General features: G+C 39.1%; 1 protein-coding gene across 1 annotated transcript; it reads right to left on the bottom strand.

The window, feature by feature from the left end:
- Positions 1 to 179: 179 nt before the first annotated feature.
- smim24 (small integral membrane protein 24) lies at positions 180 to 18,253 on the bottom strand. Its single transcript, XM_043720731.2, has 6 exons — positions 18,149 to 18,253; positions 9,789 to 9,909; positions 7,799 to 7,846; positions 6,556 to 6,594; positions 5,297 to 5,344; positions 180 to 634 (listed from the first exon to the last, which is right to left on the bottom strand). The coding sequence occupies exons 1-6, from the start codon at positions 18,207 to 18,209 to the stop codon at positions 568 to 570; spliced, it is 384 nt and encodes a 127-aa protein (XP_043576666.2). The 5' UTR covers positions 18,210 to 18,253; the 3' UTR covers positions 180 to 567.
- Between the last annotated feature and the right edge of the window lie 2,233 nt (positions 18,254 to 20,486).

Genomic DNA, 20,486 nt, shown 5'->3' with positions numbered 1-20,486 from the left:
ACAGAAGTAGAAAATTTATATCATTGTGTCATCCTGCTCCCAGTAGGTTAGCCTTTTGAAAGTAAGCTGTTTTATTCACCAACTCGTTGGGACTCATTGTTATGTATAAAAGATTCACATCTGTATAATATTTCAACAGACATCACATTGGAAGTATACAGATTCAAATGACAAATCAGAAGATTTCCATTATTATTTATTGGTGATCTTTTATAAAGAACATACCAATTCTCGAAGAAAAATGCACTAATACCTTACGTGTAGCAAATTATATTTTCATAAGTTGGAAAACATCAAAAATGATTACAATTTATTTATCATGTTTTTGTTTTACTCACTCATCAAACATGGATGTTTCTGGCTGGTCAGTATTTATTGTCCGTCTCTAGTTACCATTGAGAAGGGCATGGTTATTGTTAGTCTCCACTTATGTATTAGAAGAATAATCAGCATTCTATTACAGAGAATTACATCTTTCAGCAACTAAGCAATAATTCTATATTTTGTGGGAAACTGAAGACAGTTGAAGACAATTGAAGTCGTGCCTGAGCATCGAGTTGGAGAACTTTATAGGTTTGTCCGTTTCTCATCCTCGATGATTGCAGGGTTGCAATATTCATTGGATGCTGCAGTTCTATAATCAAAATGTATATGAAAATTAGAAAACCAAATTTTATTCATGTTTTCACTTTAACAATAATATAACATATATGTGATTCATTCAATAGTTACCTTGGAACTTCATTGGTATTTACCTGAGCAACAAATGCAGAGGGTCTGAAAATCAAATTCTATGGTTCAAAAAGCTGACCATAACCAACAGCCCTCTATACTGTCAACGACACCTCCAACCTTTGTGCCGTCTGCAAACTTGCTAACCCATCCTTCAATCCCCTCATCCAAGTCATTAATAAAAATTACAAACAGTAGAGGCCCAAGGACAGAGCTCTGTGGAACACCACTCACCACTGACTTCCAGGCAGAATATTTTCCTTCTACTACCACTCACTGTCTTCTGTTGGCCAGCCAATTCTGTATCCAGACAGCTAAGTTCCCCTGTATCCCATTCCTCCTGACCTTCTGAATGAGACTACCATGGGGAACCTTATCAAATGCCTTGCTGAAGTCCATATACACCACATCCACAGCTCGATCCTCATCAACTTTTCTAGTCACATCCTCAAAGAGCTCAATAAGGTTTGTGAGGCATGGCCTGCCCCTCACAAAGCCATGTTGACTGCACTTAATCAAGCCATGCTCTTCCAGATGGTCATAAATCCTATCCCTCAGAATCCTTTCTAACACTTTGCAGACGACAGACGTGAGACTTACTGGTCTGTAATTGCCGGGGATTTCCCTATTTCCTTTCTTGAAGAGAGGAATTACATTTGCCTCTCTCCAGTCCTCAGGTACGACTCCAGTGGAGAGCAAAGATGCAAAGATCTTCGCAAGTGGTGAAGCAATTGCATTTCTCATTTCCCAAAGCAGCCGAGGACAAATCTGGTCTGGGCCTGGTGACTTGTCAATCCTAATGTTTGACAAAATTTTCAGCACATCAGCTTCCTCTATCTCTATCCATTCCAGCATGCACACCTGCTCTTCAAAGGTTTCATTCACTACAAAGTTCGTTTCTTTCGTAAAGACAGAAGCAAAAAACTCATTTAGGGCTTCCCCTACATCCTCAGACTCCACCCACAAGTTCCCTACTCTTTCTTTGACCACTCTCTTATTCCTCACATAAGTGTAAAATGCCTTTGTGTTCTCCCTAATCCATTCTGCCAAGCTTTTCTCGTGCTCCCTCCTGGCTCTCCTCAGACCATTTTTGAGCTCCTTCCTTGCCTGCCTGTAATCCTCTAGAGCTGAGTTTGACCCTAGCTTCCTCCACCTTATGTAAGCTACCTTCTTCCTTTTGACGAGATAGATATCAAACAACTTTACCGATGGACTGGAACACTCTGATCTCACTGCTGACTCCACACCAGAAGAACTCTGGGAATACATCAAAGCTGCTGAACTGAATACATCCAACAAGTTCAATAGACTCAGCAATAGGAAGAATAGGACATGGTTTGATGAAAATGATAAAGTCCAAAATATGCTGGCAGTTAAGAAATCGACTCATCAGATTCACTAGGTTCAGCTGACGAGCCAAGAGAAAAAGATAGCTGACTGTCAGGTGTGCAGCAGACTTTAATGTAAACTGGGAAACATCCAAAATGACTGGTGGATCACACTTGGAGAAAAACCTCATCTGTTACACTAATACTGATGACATAAAAAGCTTCAAGGAAACACTAAAATCTGTATGTAGACTAGTGTATTGTTATGAAGATGTGGGTGCACTATACCTTTAAGAGAGTTTAAAGCTGGCAGAACTACCTGACAGCACCAAGTGTTCTGAATAAAGTAACAATGTAACAGTTGGTCGAAAGCTAGATTAGCTGGGTAGCCTGAAGGTGACAAAAACAAATTCAAATTTGGCCAATCAGTTTAAATTATACCCCAAAAAATACCAAACTCCAATCAAGATTGAATTTAGTATATTGACAACCTTAAAAGCCAATGATACAATCCGGTGTTTTGGGGGTATAAGAATGGGAAAAGCTGAACAGTTGGAGGAGAACTGCCAAGCCAATGACATCTGCAGACTGCTCAGAGAATAGCTCTCTTATAGGTACTTTTATCGATCTGTGACCTGTGAAGCATAATCCCTAAGAAGAAGAAAAAAAGACACAGGAAGATCCAAATAGAAGATTCGACAGCTGGCTGGTTTTGAAAATTTGAATTTTTGTTAAATCTTAATGGGGGGGGGGGTTTATTAGATTAGCATTGTAGAAGGGGAAGATAAAAGATAGGTTAGAGGAAGGAGTTGTAAATAGTTGTTAGTTAATTATTCTCTGTTATACCTTAAGAAATAAAGTTGTTAATTTTTACTTTAAATAGTCCTTGGCCTCTTGAATTTTCACAGATTACTGCATGGGATAAATCTTTTCAGTGTTTCTGGTTTACATTAAGCAGGAAGGTGTACGGTGTGTCATAACAGTATCAAAACAAAACCACCTTCAGCAGAATTGAAACACACCAACAAGAAGTCTGTTCTGGATCAGTGGTCAGAATGTTTCAGTGTCAAGTGCATATACTATCATCAACTATATCAAGTCAAACCAAATTGGTCAAGGAAACTGTGACCATTATCAATCAGATAAAGAGCAACAAAACACTCGAATTTGATGGAATTCTTCCTGAAACCTTGAAGAATGTCCAACACTACTTGACATTTCTATGACTTTGTAAGGCCTGCTGGGAACAGGACAGATTTACGCAGGGTATTTCTGATGCTATTATCATCAAAGCCAACAAAAGGAAAGGGGGAAGTCACATTGCATCTGCTACCATGCAATCATCCTCCCTTCAATTGCTGGTTAGAACACTTTTGTTCTTGCCATTGAAGAAACAAATCTGCCAGAGAGCCAGTGCAGTTTCAGAGCAAGCAGAGGCAACACAGACATGGTATGTAAAGATACAAGAAGAGGGTTTTACCTCTCTTTCTCAGCCCACACCAAGGCATTCAAAACTGTGAGCATAAACAGACTTTGGAAAATCCTGGATAAACTTGATTGCCCACCTACATCCTGCCACACTGAAATAGTTTCACAAAAATTAGTACAGACAAATCAGGCACAAGGTCAGCCTCTGGAATTCCTTCCAAATCTCCAATATGAAGCAGGAATGTGGGCTCACCCATAACTAATTCACCACCTTATTCAGTGTAATGCTGCAGCAGGCAATAGAAGATATTAAGGAGGTTGTCACAGACACTTTAGGACCAAAGGTCACTTTGAATCTCAGATTCCTAATTGCCAGCCTAATTGTCCTTGAGAAGGTGAATTGCTGCAGCTGTCATGGTGTAGGTCCACCCATGATGTTGTTGAGCAGGGAGCTAAAGGACTTTGATTCAGTGACAGTGAAGAAGAACAATATAATGTCAAGTGACTATTGCTGTGACTTGGAGGAGAACCTGCAGCTGGTGGTGTCCCATAAATGTAGACAGGTACTGGTGTGAATGCATTAGCAGGTTTAGTTCAGTGTTTTCGTCATGAGATCAGAGTATTTATTGAAAAGAATTAGCTTCACCTTCAGTACACACAAACTGTTCAGTAATTTCTATCTTATTACTACTTCTACTATTTTGTACATTCCAAAAAAAAGAAATATTGAATACAATATATATGGAAAATAGCTAAAAACAATGAACTGATATCAGACTAAACTTCCTATCGAACACTTTGATCTCAAATTTCAATCAAGGTCAAGGCCTATGTTATATGAATTGCTAACTATGGGAATAGAAGTGGGAAGGACTCCATTCCACAAAGAGATTTTGTCCCATTTTGCAGCAATTCTCGGGGAGGATAAATGACAAAACTCGTCACTCAATTCTCTCACGACATCTAGGCAGACTTAGTAATATTGCCTAGCCTGCTCGCTTACAGACTGCAAGCTGATGATTGTTAGTCTGAAGTACTAAATAAAGGCTCCTACCCCGTCCAGATTATGATGATCAATCATTGGTTTCACTGGTAGCTGAGTTACTGCAGAAATACCTCATCATTGTTGACCCTTCTTTAACATCCTTTCTTCCATCAGTTTGGTTCGTACCTTTAAATCAGCCAGTTCCCATAGATGTGGATAGGAATTGAATCATCCCAATTGGGAGCACTGTTGGCCTGCTGCTTGGTCTATCACATATTGAGGGTCAATCTCATATGTCATATGTTTTCTGGAGTTTTTGAGCTATCTATCCCTTCTAGAAATGGTTGGTTAGTCTTCAGTTTTTGTTGTATGTCCTCCCCTTGACATCCTGCCCAAAGTCAAGTCCTTGACAATTATTTGCCAAACTACAGAAAAAAAAAATTAATTACCAGCATGGTGTGGGGAATAGAGGCAGTCCCTGAATTTTGGGTGATTAATTAGTTTCTGTCATCCTGTGCCAACATCCAGTGAGCTTCAGTAAGGGGAACGTGGCCTTAAGAGCAAATTAAATGTCACCACCTCTTGAGTGAGAGCACATTTGAGTGGGATTGAGTGCAATCATTGCATTTCTGACTGGGCTAGCATTGCATGAAGCAGTATCTGTCATACAAAAAAAATTAACTCAACTAAAACTTTAGTTTGCTTACATTTTTGCTGTGATTTTGGAAGAAATAGTAGAAATTGAAAAAATCTTTATTGTTCACTCAAAATAACAACAATTTGTAAAAAGACATAAATGCTTATATGACAATGAAACACTTACCCATCATCACCAGAAGGGTTGCTGTCAGAGTCCTTTTGATTCTTATTCCTATAAAAAGTAACACTTGGTTTATTACTAACATAACAGTCCATCCTTCAGTGTCTAGGATACTTTGTTAAGGACTGTACCACATATCTTGCAACCATTAGATTTCTTTTGCTGTCAGGATATGGCAGCATTAGCAAGCCTACGTATGATATTAAATACAATTTACCTGGAGAATAGCTAAAAACAATGAAGCAGATATTAGACTAAACTTCCTATTGAACACTTTAATCCCAAGTTTCAATCAAGATCAAGGCCTATGTTGTATGAATTGCTAACTATGGGAATCAAAGTAGGAAGGACTCCATTCTGCATTGAGACTTTGTCCCCTTTTGCAGCAATTCTAGGGGATGATAAATGGCAAAACTTGTCACTCAGCTTTCTCACTACATCTAGGCACACTTACTTTCATTACCTCGCCTGCTCACTTACAGACTGAGAGCTGATGATTACAGTACTCAATAAAGGCTCCTAACCCAGCCAGATAATGATGATTGATCATTGGTTTCACTGGTAGCTGAGTTGTAACTGAAGTAACCCATCTTTGTCGGCCCTTCTTCAACATCCTTTCTTCCATCAGGTTGGTTCACAAACTTCAAATCAGTCTGTCCCCAAAACCTTCTCAATTGTGAGCACATTTGACCTGCTGCTTGGGCTATCACACATTGAGGACTAATTTCACATGTCCTATGCTTTCTAGAGATTTTGAGCCATCAATCTTTCATAGAAATGGCTGGTTAATCTTGAGTTTTTTTGGATATCCTGCCTTTGAGTTTCCACACAAATTCAAATCATTGATAATGATTTTCCAGATTACAGAAAAGATGTTATTATTTTTTAGTATGGGTGGGTGAATGAAGGTGAGCCCTTAAATTTGGGTGATTAATTAGGTCCTGCCATCCTGTGCCAACATCCAGTGAGCTTCAGTAAGGGGAACGTGGCTTTAAGAGCAAATTAAATGTCACCACCTCTTGAGTGAGAGCACATTTGAAAGATATTGAGTGCAATCATTGCATTTCTGACTGGTCCAGCATTGCATCCAGAAGTCTCTTTGATACAATAAAATAACATTAACTCAACTGAAACTTTAGTTTACTTATAGTTTGCTGTGATTTTAAAGGAGTATTAGAAATTACATACATTATTATTGTTCACTCAAAATAGCAACAATTTGTAAAAAGACATCTATGCTTGTATGACAAAGAAACACCTACCTATCCTCAGGCAATAGTTCAATGTCCTGTTTCACACACCTATAAAAAATAACACTTGGGTCAATACAACACAACAGTCCTTCCAATGCTGTCTAAATACATTATTAAGGATTATATTGCAGATCTTACACCCATTGATTTTTTTAATCTCAGGATATGGCAGCATTAACAAGCCTACATCCAATATTTAATACAATTTACCTGGGTAATAGCTAAAAACAATGAAACATATATTAGACTAAACTTCCTATCGAACACTTTAATCCCAAATTTCAATCAAGATCAAGGCCTATGTTGTATGAATTGCTAACTATGGGAATAGAAATGGGAAGGACTCCATTCCACACTGAGATTTTGTCCCATTTTGTAACAATTCTAGGGGAGAATAAATGACAAAACTCTTCATTCCACTGTCTTGCTACATCTAGGCACACTTACTAACAATACCTAGCCTGCTCACTTACAGACTGTGAGCTGATTTTTGTTATTCCTACAGTACTCCATAAAGACTCCTAACCCATCCAGATTATGATGATTAATCATCAGTTTCACTGGTAGCTGAGTTACTGCAGAATTACCTCATCATTGTCGGTCCTTCACCAGCATCCTTTCTTCCATCAGTTTCGTTCATGCACTTCAAATCAGCCTGTCCCCATAGATGTGGATAGCAATTTAATCATCATTGACCTGCTGTTTGGGGGCTATCATTTATTGAGGATCAATCTCATATGTTTTCGGGAGTTTTTGAGCTATCTATCCCTTCTAGAAATGGTTGGTTAGTTTATATGTCTTTCCCTTGACATCCTGCCCAAAGTCAAGTCCTTGACAATTATTTGCCAAACTACAGAAAAAACTGTTATTAATTTCCAGCATGGTTGTGGAGAATGGAGATGGGCCCTGAACTTTGGGTGACTAATTAGCTTCTGCCACCCTGTGCCAACATCTAGTGAGCTTCAGTAAGGGGAACGTGGCTTTGAGAGCAAATTAAATGTCACCACCTCTTGAGTGAGAGCACATTTGAATGATACTGAGTATAAACATTGCATTTCTGACTGGTCTAGCATTGCATATAGAAGTCTCTTTAACACAATAATACACCAATAGCTTAACTAAAACTTTAGTTTATTTATATTTTTGTTGTGATTTTACAAGAAATAGTAGAAATTGAATAAATCATTATTGTTCACTCAAAATAACAATTTGTGAAAAGAAATGAGTGTTTGTATGACAATGAAATACTTACTCATCACCGCCAGAATGGTTATTGTCAGAGTCCCCTTGATTCTTATTCCTACAAAAAGTAACACTTGGATCAATACAGCCCATAACAGTCCTTCTACCAGTGTCTAGGATACATTGTTAAGAACTGTATCACAGATCTTGCGACCATTAATTTTCTTTTGCTCTCAGGATATAGCAGCATTAGCAGCTTGCCTCCAAGACTCATTCGCCTTGTAATTCTTTCTCCAATGGATTTACGTACCAGGACACTTCAGGAGGCATGAAGGAACATTGTGATATTGGAGTCACATTTTTGTCAGAAGAGGTCCGGGCAGATTTCTTTCCTGAAGGACTTGTTGATCCAGTAGGATCTTTACAAAAATCCACCAGCTTTCATAATCATTTTTTCCACTACTAGACTATAACCAAGCTGTTATTATTAAATGGATGGTACGATGGCTCAGTAGTTAGCACTGCTGTCTCACAGCACCAAGGACTTGGGCAACTGTCTGTGTGGCGTTTGCACATTCTCTCTGTGTCTGCATGGGTTTCCTCCTACAGTGCAAAGATGTGCAGAGTAAATGGGCTATCTATGGGAAATGAAGGATTACAGGATACAGTGGGGGCTGTATCTGGGTGCGATGCTCTTCAGAAGGTTGGTGTGGACTCAATGGGCCAAGTGACCTGCTTCCACGCTGTAGGGATTCCATGATTCTATGAAATGAAGGTCCATTTAGGTATTAACATTGAACATCTTCATTTGCATCTCAGGCAGATTGCCCATTCAGATCTAATCAACCGAATTTTAAAAAGTGATGTTCGTCTACAAGATTAATCTTTCAGTGTTGAAACAGGCCCTTTGGCCCAACAGGTCCACACCGACCCCCCCCCCCCCCCCCCCAAAGAGTAACCCATTCCCCCTACCTGATACTTACCTCTGTCTAATGCACCTAACCTATACATCCCTGAACACTATGGACAATTTTGCACAGCCAATTCACCTAACCTGCCCATTTTCAGACTGTGGGAAGAAACCCACGCAGACACGGGGAGAACGTGCAAACTCCAAACAGACAGTTGCCCAAGGATAGAATCAAACCCGGGTCTCCACTGCCATAAGGCAACAGTGCTAATCACTGAGCCACCAATATTGGAATCCATGAAAATATTTTATTGTCATGGACATGTATTCAATACTTAGATTTGGGTCACCCTTCCCAACCTGCAGGATATGAACAGTGCAAGTTCATAATCGTGGCTTTTAAAAAATGAACTGTTGTGGGTTGGGTTCTGTTTGTCACAATGACCTTCTTATATATTGAGGTTAAGGTGCTAGTAATGGTACAGCACAGCCATTATTCTTACCTTCTCTTGCAAACATGATTTGCCCAATTTGCCTACCACAGTTCATTGTTTCTATTTATAACGAGTCACATGTAGAATTCTGTCATACAAAATGTCACAGGTTCAATTTTGAGAGGCACCTCTTACATAAAAGGGAGACACAGGTATATAAATTAAATGGAGAGATGGTCAAATTAGATTTAGAAAGAATAAAATGTAGGCTAGGAAGCAACAAATGTATTGTGAAAGAGCAACAAAGAGAAAACAAAAATGGGACACATCACTGAGATTAGGAAAGGGCATGCAGAATGTGTAAAATTGCAGAAAGCTCTTCGTAAAAATTAAAAACAAGCAGCTGAAAGCATGCTTTGAAAATATCTCCATCATCAAAAAACTGAGGAAGCAAGAGTTTGTCAGCTGTTCTTTTTAAAGAACTACCTTTTTTCACACAAAGGAAGTTTGGACTCTTTTTAAGTTATATTTCTTTATTTTACCCTAAGTTAACGTAAATGGCACTCATATACAGTGATAGTACACAGTTTTCACAATATTTTATACTGAATACATATGACAGTAAATTTCTCTCTCGAAATCTCCATTTCAATTCATACTGATTTTTGACATTTGATAAAAAGACATAAATATTTGGTATAGCTCCACTGACTTACTTTGTACAAAAAATCCTGTTCATTATCAACAGGACAAAGACGATGAAAATGAACACAGTGACGGCAGTGAGTCCAATTAGCCAAGGCTGCCAGGCTCCACTGGAGGTTGTTTTTGCTGCGCCTTTGAAAGAAGAAGTTAGAAATAGTTTAAGATACTTGTTTATAGAGTAAGAAATATCCTGACAAACAAATGTTCAATTTTACATTTTCTGTCTTGTTGCACTCAAAAGCTTAAATCTTGGGCGCATGACTCTAGATATGTCTGGGGATGCCAGAGAAATTCTGATGCACTGGCCTTCATGGGAACTATCCCAGAAGTTTCCATTCCTGACTCAGAGACTTAGGACAGTTCTTACCTGAACAGTTACCAGCTAGTGTTAGACACAAACGTCCTGGTCTAAGTCCTGAGTAATACGCAGCTGACCCCAAAACACTTACACTGACCCCCTGATTTTCCCTTTGACTCCATGACTATACCCTCCCTGACCTTTGAGTATATCCCCTGACTAAACCCCCTCCACTACACATCACTGCCGACCTCTTAGCTCCCTGTTCCAAACTGACTTCTCCCTTGTTGATATTACCCCCAGGCTTTCTGTTTAACTTTTCCCCTCAACCAGACCTTTAGCCCCAATATGATGACCCAACTACCCATTTCACCCAATTGTCACCTTACTTGCCCATCACCTTACCCATCTAAAACCCTGCCCACTTAACTTACCCACCTCCCTGTACCACCATCTTACCCATTCACTCATCCATCCAATTACTATTCTTTAACATTCAGTTTGGATCTTTCAAGTTGCACAATAGCAGCTAGTGCTGTAAGAGGGGGGGATGGCTGTCTTGCCTTCCTCAAGACACTACAGTGCTGCAATACAGTTCTTTAAGGGACATCGTACTGGGCTCAAAGGACCCAACAAAGCAATAGTTAGGCAGACGAAAGCTTGGCAATCAGACAACAATTACCACTTCGTGAAGGATCTGGGCAATACATAGAAAATAGGAGGAGGAGTAAGTCATTCAGCCCTTCAAGTCTGCTCCATCATTTATTATGACTATGGTTGATCATCCTACTCAATATCCTGTTCCTGCTTGCCCCCCATATCTTTTGATCCTTTTAGCCCCAAGTGCTATATCCAACTCCTACTTGAAATCGTATAGTTTTAGCTTATGTTGAATATCATTTTAGTGCATTATATACTTCAAACCATATAGAGTATATGTTGCCTGGTTAAGTAACATGATACAAGCTGTGCAGATCTAATTCAAGCAGGTAAGGACAAACTATATGCGCGAAATTATGTGTAAGTTTCATGATGAAAGAAAATATGTACAGATTTTGGAAATCTGAAATAAAAATTGAAAATACGAGAAATGCACAACAGATTTGAAAGAACTGCAGATTTTGTGATGACTAGAGGTTTCCCAGTTCCTTACAGCAATAAAAAGGATAGCCCGACTGCTCAGCTCCCAGGGGAGGGAAGATGAATTGGCTGTCCTTCTTTATTCACCCACCCCCTCAATTGGTTGCAACAAAATTACTTGAGAAAGACTTCTTTGCCTTCTATATGTTTTGCACCCAGACCCAAAAGAATTTATGTTTTAGCCAGTTTAATCAGGCTTTCTTGATTTAACAAAGCAAGTGAGTTTTTTTAATTACTAAACATGAGAAAAAAATGGTAATGCTAATATATACGCAGATTAGAAATAACAGGTAAGTCCAAAAAGATAAAAGGCTTTTAAAATATATATGGATAATTCTCTGAATTGTTTGGATAGAACAGATAGTTGAATGTTGTAGCCTTTATGAGGGATGGTTAACAGCAGTGTTGAAGTTGACAGTTGAACAGACACTGTTTGAGATTCCTGGCTTTGTAAACTGAATGAATTTCTGATACCTTTGGGCCCATGGTTTAATTCCAGCTTTCAGGGTGTGATGCTATTTCTTTTTTAACTATTATGCAGCACTCGGCATTACAGAAGGGCTTTTACCTGTAACACAGGGATAAATAGGGGAATAGTTCTTTGACCACGAGTATCATAGCACACTAACACATACCCAGGTTGGTGCACTGCAGAGTATTCACTCTCATCAGTCCACTCCAATAAAATTGAAACTAGCTCGTTAGCCCTATCTGCTTCAAAAATATGTGTTTGCAGTTTGAGATGTAATCTGCAGAGAGTATGTTGTTACTAAGCAGGCCTTGGTTATCTTTATAGTCACAACTGATCACAGTCCAATTTGTTGGAAGTTGCTTTAACACCTTTAGGCAGTTACATGGCAGATTTTTTTTTACGAAAACCAACAGTGGTTATCTGGTCACCATTAGACTAGCTCCTTATTTGAGAGCTTTTTAAAATTTATCTGAAATGGTGGGATTCAAGCCCTTATCCCCAGAATACTGATGGTAATAATCTCTAGATAACTAGTACCAGTGACATTTACACCATGAGTTTGGAGATCAGAGGCAGATTTTTGTGGGGTCAAGAAGTGTGTTAGAATTCCACGGAATTCTCCAACCTGCTCATGTAACCATAACATTTAAATGACTGTTCCATCTAAAATTCTGACTAATATTGATCACCCAGGGTGTTGATAGTCGGGAATTCAGCCATGTTTATGCCATTGAACAAAAAAGGGAGATGCTTAGATTCTCTCTTGCTGGAGAATTTCATTGACGGGAACCATTTTGGAGGGAATATTACTTGCCACATATTGGTCCGTGCCTGAACATTTTCCAATGTTTCTGTAGAAAGGTACACACTGCTGATGTGTTTGCGAAGTTGTGAATGTCCTGGACACTGTGTAGTTCAACTTTACTGGAGTGGACTAATGAGAGTGAATGCTTTGGAGTGTACCAGCCTGGCATTAGCAAGCATTCCTACAGCTGAGCTTATGATGTATGGAAGATAATTGAAGAAGCAGTTGAAGATGGTTTGGTCTGGGATGCTATCCTGAAGAGCTAGGGCTCTCAAGGCATAATGTACTGTCCCTGCCTCTGGTCTAGGAGAGATGGATTCAAGTCCCAGTCCTACATCTGTAATATCAGCTTTGAATAGGTTGTTTAGGAAAGTATCTACCATGTGGAATTCCTGCTGCCAGGTCTGCAGCTGTGATGAGTGGCCTCCAACAACCACGACCATCTTCCTTTGTACTAGGTATGATGCCAGTGAGGGTGTATTACCATTGATTTCAATTTTGCTGGGACTTTCTGATGCCACTCTCAGTAAAATACTGCTTTAATTACAAGGCAGTTACTCTTAGCTCACTTCTGGAATTCAGCTCTTTAGTCCATGTTTAGATCAAAGCTGAAATGGTGTCTGAAGGAGAGGGTATTTGGTGAAATCCAAACTGAGTTTTGGTAATACATTCTATCACTTTTCTGAGGATAGACTGATGAAGCAGCAATGTCAACCAGATTGGCTTTGTCTTGCTTTATTTTCTTGTCAGGACATAAATATTCAACATTATCACATACTAAGTGTGCTTTAGCTGTACTGAAACAGTGTGGCTATAGGTGTGGCTAGTATTGGAGCACAGGTTGTCAGTGCTATAGCTGCAATATTGCCAGGCCCATAGTTTTTGCTGTGGTCAATGCATTTAGCCATTTCTTTTATCTCATATGGTTAGAATCTGTGAACTTGGACATCTTAATAGAATGCCAAGATGGATCATTGCCTAATTTGAATATTTCAATCTTCTTGTTGCTATTGCTTATGAAGAAAAATAGGAGTTTAACTGCATTTCTACCACTTGCTGAACAGAAGTACAAGTGATAAAAGTGTTGTCTTTATTCATGTCATTGGCCAAAACTACAGTATGCAGGTTAAGTATTTCCGGTGGTTATTATTTATGCAGACTTTGCCCATTGATTTGTATATAATGGGGGAAACAACAAAGTTATTTGGCTAGGTTTAGCTAGGTAGTGTTAAACTAGAGAATTGCTGAAAAGGAAGACAAGTTGCTGAAGCTTTTCACTTTGCGCACATCAGGACAAACCCAGCAGTGCCAAATTCCAAATAATTACAAACTTTTATATTAAGGGGTAAAAGTATGACAAGTTGATTCTGAATTTGCCACAATGTTGTAATGGAGAAAGTAACCGGGAATTCTATACTCCATTTTAGAATTGCCTGGGAGCTGAGAGACTGTTGAGATTGAGAAACCTGTACTAACACCCCTTTACCAGCACTATTCCTTCATATTACCTGTTGCCTCAGAACAGATATAGCTGTTAATATTAATACAAAATAAATAGTGATAAACCAAATAAAACTAATTACATAGAATGATTCAACTTTACCTTGGCTAAAACATCACTCATAAATTATTTACAAGACTAAAAGTGAGGCCTCTTGGTTCCAGATTTTATGAAGGCAGCACTATTGGTATCAGCATCGATCGATGTAAGCCAATTTGCCCATTTTAATCGAGAAAATTCATCTATTCTTGCTTCATTAAGTTACCAGCGATAGTAGTTGGTAAATCATAACTGGATCATTAGCATAATTATGTATGCTCCCAAAAAACATTCAGAAGTTTTCTTTAAAGATGGCATTTTTCTATTTTGTTCATTACCAGCTTCTTCCATTTGGGATAGCTAATCAGCATAAATGGAGAGAGGAAGATTGTGATATTAGAAAATTGTTGCTATATACAACACATATTTATAAAATGCAATTATGGCTGACATTGATCAACCTCCGGAATAAAGAAACAAATTTCATGTTAATTTTATGTTCAGATGGGTTACATTCCAAATAATAAATATTAGTTTTACAAATTGCTCTATTTTTTTATTCATGGGTTGTAATTGACCTTGCCAGAGACAACATTTATTGCTTTGGAGACACCAGTGTTGGACTGGGGTGTACAAAGTTAAAAATCACACAACACCAGGTTATAGTCCAACAGGTTTATTTGGAAGTACTAGCTTTCAGAGTTCCTTCATCAGGTGATTGACGCAGACTTCACTTCCAAATGAGCACCCTACCAGAATGACAGTTGAATGCGTATCACCATGTAGGAAAAGAAGACCTGCTAAGTACAGTTAATAGGTCCTTCAACAGCAGGACATCACCTGGGCTGGAGCAGAAAAGATTGTGACGGAGCAGGCCGAGTGGCAGAGATTTGCTGCCCATTGTCCCACAGTTGGGTGAGAGGGATTAAATCTAAAGTAAGCAATAAGGCTAAAACAAGACATAGTTGTGCCCAACCAGCTTTGGGAAAACTGACAGCCTACTGCAAAGTGACTATAGCTTTAAAGACCACTCTTTGTGAGGTAAGAGGAAGGTGTTTGTATAATCAAACACTATCAATTTTTCAGATTACAGTGCTGCCACCATGTGGTATTCTGGTTTGGGTAGTTCCTCCTTTCTCTTGCTAAATCTAGGACGTGTCTAATTGTAAGTGGTAAGGCATATATAACAAGGTACTTTATTGTATGATAGCGGTAGGCATGGTTTGTATTAACCTGCTAGGAATAATTACAAAGGAATTTCAGGAGCTGTAAAGGATACATCTGTTCCCTTTGGGTACATGTGCATACTTCAAATGGCTACTACAAGGACTGTATGATTTGAATAGATCAGAGCAGAATGTAACATGAACAATAACTTATTCAGAACCATTACCTTTACAACAGATCGCTCCTATCAACTGTCCCCTTAACCCTATAATGTGATCCACTCAGCACAGGATCACAACTTCTCTTCTGGGGATAAGCCATTATCTTCCAATAAGCCATTATTTTTGTACCTACACAGAGATAATGAAATATGCATACCCAAAAGGATGGAATTTTCCCCACCTTGGTGTAGCATAAGTAATGATGGGAAATGTGGGAAAATATGGTGAGAACGAACAGATTGGATTCTTGGCATTGATAACATTTTGCAGGTCTTGCCCTCAACCCATAAATGACAATGTCAGAATCTGGCCAACCAGCAGTAAATATCTTATTTCCATGCATTTGCATTTCGTTAAAAGACTTATTCATATGCCACTTCCAATTCTCTTCTCGTTCACTGAGAAACCAGATGGTACACATTTCTGACATGTAAATCAGAGCAGCTTGCAACCACCATGTAACTGCTTCTTCAGAACAATGTCTCTCATTTGGTATGCTTTCCTTTATTGGTCAGAGTATTGAGTACTGGAGTTGGGAGGTCATGTTCTGGCCGTACAGGACATTGGTTAGGCTGTTGGAATATTACATGCAATTCTGGTCTCCTTCCTAACAGAAAGATGTTGTGAAACTTGAAAGGGTTCAGAAAAGATTTACAAGGATGTTGCCAGGGTTGGAGGATTTGAGCGACAGGGAGAGGCTGAACAGGCTGGGGCTGTTTTCCCTGGAGCGTCGGAGGCTGAGGGGTGACCTTATGGAGGTTTACAAAATTATGAGGGGCATGGATAGGATAAATAGACAAAGTCTTTTCCCTGGGATCCGGGAGTCCAGAACTAGAGGGCATAGGTTTAGGGTGAGAGGGGAAAGATATAAAAGAGACCTAAGGGGCAACTTTTTCATGCAGAAGGTGGTACGTGTATGGAATGAGCTTCCAGAGGAAGTGGTGGAGGCTGGTACAATTGCAACATTTAAGAGGCATTTGGATGGGTATATGAATAGGAAGGGTTTGGAGGGATATGCACCGGGTGCTGGCAGGTGGGACTAGATTGAATTGGGATATCTGGTCGGCGTGGACAGGTTGGACCGAAGAGTCTGTTTCCATGCTGTACATCTCTATGACTCTATGTATGCTACACTGTCACCTATCACAACATCCGATCCTGCAGCATGTGCCAGCCATTCATGCGGCAAAAAATTTGCTTGTGCTTCAAGCAAATGCCATTTGTGAATGTCGAAGAGGAGAATTGTTCAATAGGGCCAATGGTTACTACAGTCAGTAATGAGCCATCTCCATGTTCAGTCAAGAGACTCATCCAATTGCACTACAAGGGATTGGTCACTATCATTCAGGTACCTACAACAGCCTGAGGATCCATGCCCTTGCAATTCAGGGATTGGGCCACAGCCAGTTCTGTAGTCTAGGGATTACAGGTGGGTCAGTCTGGGTGGGGGGGGGCAATATTTCCTGCAAAGAGATAAAACAAATGATTAAGTTTAATGGAAGTGAATGAAAGATGGCTTAGTGGTGACAGCCAATCAGGAGATGTGATGAGGTGTCCCCACTGAGTGAGGAGAAAGTGCAGAGGGCAGGAAGAGTGAATAGTTTGAAAAGATGTGTTGGATGAAAGCCATTGAACAGATATCATACATGCAATGCAAAGTTGTCATCCATGAGTATTTGTGAGATGTGTGTACATGGGTCGATTTAGAGTGAGTGGTGGCTCTGCGAGTGAGAGGCAGCAGAGAAACTATGTTAACACTTACTTTTGTGAAGCACAGACAATCTTTACTCTTCCTTTGACACTGCTGGATATTCATTTTCATCCATGGCACAACATTAACCTGGGCTACAATCTGTATCCAGGCTGGCCTGGTCTGCTGGCAGGGTCTCCTGCAGTATTCAACCAGAAAAAGGACTGCCCTATCTCCATTACCCTATTCACTAACACTTCCAGGTCCCTGTTTACAAAGCAGTGAGCAACCTTTCCTTTCCTCTTGTATTTGTTGGGTAATAGCCATCGGTGTGAGGATCAGTTCTCACCACGCAACATCCGAAGTGATATACACTCATTTTTAAATATGGCAATGGAGGCAAGAAAGACAAAAGATCCCAACAGTTGTGAATGATTCCACCTCTCCTGCCGTTTCCCCAAAGAAGGCGCCCAAGAGCTCAGTTATGTAATTAATGACGTGAAGAGGGGAAGCTTGCATGAGAGAAGTTGCACAGTGGACCCAGTGCCATGAATCTCACTTGACAAAACACTTTAAATGCAAATGAAAAAAATTCTATCCATAATAACCAAACACACGATAAGATCCTAGTTCCTTGCAGCAATCAACCGACTAAACACAAACTGTGACATTAATAACACACAAACACACAAGTACCGCAAGCTATCTCAATTATTGATGGTACAAAGTTTCAAGCAGTATCGCTGCAAATGGAGTGGAAATGGGTAAACTTTGTTAGTCTCCAGTGTACAAATGTTCAACACAATAGCCTTTTATTATTCTGACATCTGAAATGTTTCAGCAAGATTCATTCCCCAAATCCATCTTTCATTTTAGTAAACTAAAGAAAAGCAGCCTGCAGCAGATTAGACCAAGCCAACAGTTGGTTTCATTTTAAAAGACGTTGGATTGCAGCTAACATGATGTTTGAGATCTCATATTGTATCTTTTACTCTTTTTCAAGTGGAGTGTACAAACAAATGATAAGACAACACTTACCAGCCTGTGCATTTAAATAAAGTAAAAGTAAAGCAATGAGGACTCGGCATTGAAAAGCCATTTTCTTCAGCTGCTTGAAAATGAATACAATTGACTGCAATACTCTGAGTTAATGGCAGCTGGAGGATCAAAGTACTGAGTTACGTAGGCAATACCTCAGTTAGTCATATGCCATTACACTAATAGATTTCATGAATGTTTACAACTACTCAGTTATTTGGAAAGATATTGACTCCTGAAAAATGCTTGAAATTTTAATGGTAGAGACTGAAACTTTATGTTTAGGATATGAAGGTATAAAGTGAGATCAATATCATTGTATAATGCGCTAAGGATTTGTCAGATCACCTTGAGATGCATTTTACATTTACCTTGGTCCTGCATCATCTTTCTGCAGAGAGGCATGTGTGCACTGGCCTGTCTTCACATTGAAACTGGTAAGCCAGTCTCTTCAGGCAGGCTTGGTTTTGCTTTCATATAGAGCCCCATTAGAAGCAAACATAGAATGAACTCACCAGGATTATAAAAAATTGCTTTGTGGAGACACCTCCACAATTACTCTGAGGACTCATGTTCAGATTTATTTTAGGTGGCCAGTGTGAAACACCCACATAAAAACCCTAGACCATTAACTCCAGATTCTTTATTGAATTCAAATTCCAGCATCTGCCATGACAGGGTTGGAACCTGGGTCCACAGAACATGAACTGAGTTTCAAGGTTAATAGTCTAGTGATAATGCCACCACACCACTGCCTCCCCCTCTATTGACTCCTTAAATTCATTAGTATGTACCACTTGTCAGCTTAAGAGTAACTATTGCCTTTGATGTACCATATCATAACGTTGGAAGTTCATACATATGAGTCAACTACAAGTATCATATATTATGGTTTTTGAGTGGGAATCTTCCTTTCCCAGCATAAATGATCATGCAAAAGTAAATAGCCATTAATAAAGCATTTTGCAAGGTAATACTATTGAATCCTGATGAATGAACAGTGAAAACAATGTACTTGGATTTAAATGTACATGATGAGAGATGTTTATTTCTTTGAAGTTTGAACTACTAATAATCGTATTATGAAGTAACATTCTGAGGTTTTGATAGTCTTTTTGCAGTAGAAAGTCAATTCTGATTTGCAAACTTGACTCAGGTAGTTATAATATTATCATTAGTAATAATAAAATAATCATTTTATTTCATTGCATAATCAATATAAATAACCATCAAATGAATAACCTATGCATGTTTTATTGGGAATAGATTCAGAATTTCAATTGTATCTTGTACCTCTGGTTCTAATATTAATGGTTTGGAATTGTTAATATATTGAGAGATGCATTGATGGTTACATCCAACCTTTGTTGAGCAAGGATTTACTTGCTTTGAAAGTGCAGGAGAGGAGAAAGATTTTTCTTTATTATTATGTGGAAATACGTGGTTAACTTGTCAAACTGGAATTAAATTCTTCTGTTATCTCAATTGAATTTGACATGTTCCAAAACCTCAGGAGTGTTTTTGTCACGATTTCTTTGACCATACTGGCAGAGTACCATCACAATAGATCTGCAACTCTGAAGATGCATGATCCCACAAGTGACCTATGATCACAGTAATGTTACATTGAAAAGAGTCCAGATAAGATATGACTTCATTACAGGAATGCAGTCACTTAAGACTCAATTTTAACCAAGTGGGGCTATGGCAGAACGATGCTTAATGTAAACAAACCAATTTGTAGGAACACAGAAATATAAGTCTATAGTTTTGTCTTCAGGCTAGGAGAGCCTACTTATTATCATAAAATTGTAGGGAAATTTGTATTTCCACTCCTTTACACCCACTCCCTCAAACACGCACACGCGCATACTTCCTGTCATGATGGGTAGTGGAATATCAGCTGCAGGGGGAAGATTGGTGCTAAAGTAACAAACTCTCAAACAGTAAAGCAGTTACCTCCTTTTTGACCATCGGTTTGGAGGCTTGTTAGTAACAACCTCTCAAAAGGAAAAGAGTGCTTTTGATGTTTAAATTATCTAAATTAGGCAAAATTCATTAGTTTCCATCATGATTTGAACCTAATGTTGTCTATTTGAATTTTCCAAGGTTTGGAAAACCTAACATTCAAACAGAGATGAGATTGAATGATAGTTCATGCGAATTCTTTGAAGCAGCCAGTTACATAAAATGTAGTGTAGCTGTCTGCTTGATGATGATGGGGAATGGAAACCACCTACACCTTCAGGTTCCACTCCAGCAGTTGGCATAGTTCTGTGATCATGTCCCGAGACATCTTCAGTCTGTTGTGCTGTGCATTCAAAAGTGCATTACCATA

The sequence above is a fragment of the Chiloscyllium plagiosum genome, unplaced genomic scaffold (genome assembly GCF_037043375.1).
Source record: "Chiloscyllium plagiosum isolate Xiang-an unplaced genomic scaffold, Cpla_swu_hap1 HiC_scaffold_28, whole genome shotgun sequence".
Taxonomy (NCBI): Eukaryota; Metazoa; Chordata; class Chondrichthyes; order Orectolobiformes; family Hemiscylliidae; genus Chiloscyllium; species Chiloscyllium plagiosum.
This window is presented reverse-complemented; position numbering and strand designations above follow the sequence as displayed.

Bases quoted from the DNA above. Each gene is read 5' to 3' on its own strand.
- smim24 (XM_043720731.2), bottom strand. From the start codon at position 18,209: ATGGCTTTTCAATGCCGAGTCCTCATTGCTTTACTTTTACTTTATTTA. The intron at 6,595-7,798 runs GTAAGTATTTCA...TATTTTTTATAG, and splicing joins AACCATTCTGGCGGTGATGA to GTGTGTGAAACAGGACATTG. The intron at 5,345-6,555 runs GTAGGTGTTTCT...TACTTTTTATAG, and splicing joins GAACTATTGCCTGAGGATAG to GAATAAGAATCAAAAGGACT.